Below are 1,135 nucleotides of genomic sequence, written 5' to 3'. Positions count from 1 at the left end.
TGTCAGTGAATGTCCCGCCATCTCAGGGTACGAGGAGAGTGGGGACAGAAATCTACCAGCTGTGATCCTTTGTTCCTGGCATGGCTTAATGTATGCTTTGGACCAGTTTCTAGGAAGGCTTCCAGAAACTCAGGTGCCAAGCTCTTTCCTAGTTTCGGGGCTTATGGTGTGCCTGATTCAACACCTTCAGGATGAAGGAGAAAACAAGGTACATGTGGCTCTAACTGACATCTTCCTAATGTAAAATATGAATTATCTTTAATTTTTAAAAAGTCATTCTTCCCCAAATCCCTTTTACGAAGATGGCGCCGAAAGCTAAGAAGGAAGCCCCTGCCCCTCCCAAAGCCGAAGCCAAAGCAAAGGCTTTGAAAGCCAAGAAAGCGGTGCTGAAAGGCGTCCACAGTCACAAAAAAAAGAAGATCCGCACATCACCTACGTTCCGACGACCCAAGACTCTGCGTCTCCAAAGGCAACCCAAATACCCTCGAAAGAGCGCCCCCAGGAGAAACAAGCTCGACCACTATGCCATCATGGAGTACCCCCTGACTACTGAGTCAGCCATGAAGAAAATAGAAGACAACAACACACTTGTGTTCATTGTGGATGTCAAGGCCAGCAAGCACCAGATCAAACAGGCTGTGAAGAAGCTCGATGACATGGATGTAGCCAAGGTCAACACCTTCATCAGGCCTGATGGAGAGAAGAAGGCATGCGTTCGGCTGGCCCCTGACTATGATGCTTTGGATGTTGCCAATAAAATTGGGATCATCTAAACTGAGTCTGGCTGGCTAAATCTAAATACAGTTTTTTCATGATAAAAAAAAAAAAAAAGTCATTCCTCCCTCCCCCTTCTTACATGTGCACTCTCCCTTTCAGACAAGGCTCTCTTCTTCATTTCTTCTTCATTTCTTAGTGTCCTTCCGTCTGTCTTCCGTGACAAGTGATTTAATGCTTACCGTAAGAGTCATGAAAACTTCTGTGGTGAATGGTGGGGAAATGATGTTGACAGTGGGACTAAACTATTTCTCAAAGAACCAAACAAAGGGAAAGAGACTTAAAATTCAGTTGCAGGCCCACGAATGAGGGTAACTGTTAAGAGAAGGGTTTCCTCGTCTTCATTGTTTTGCATGTCATA

General features: G+C 45.2%; 1 protein-coding gene across 1 annotated transcript; it reads left to right on the top strand.

Moving 5' to 3' along the window:
* Positions 1-289: 289 nt before the first annotated feature.
* Positions 290-773, top strand: LOC116587863 (60S ribosomal protein L23a-like). The gene has a single exon (XM_032338380.1). It carries the CDS (start codon positions 303-305, stop codon positions 771-773), a length of 471 nt encoding a protein of 156 aa, XP_032194271.1. The 5' UTR covers positions 290-302.
* The last annotated feature ends 362 nt before the right edge of the window (positions 774-1,135 follow it).

This window comes from Mustela erminea, chromosome 4, assembly GCF_009829155.1.
Source record: "Mustela erminea isolate mMusErm1 chromosome 4, mMusErm1.Pri, whole genome shotgun sequence".
In the NCBI taxonomy this organism is placed as follows: domain Eukaryota; kingdom Metazoa; phylum Chordata; class Mammalia; order Carnivora; family Mustelidae; genus Mustela; species Mustela erminea.
This window is presented reverse-complemented; position numbering and strand designations above follow the sequence as displayed.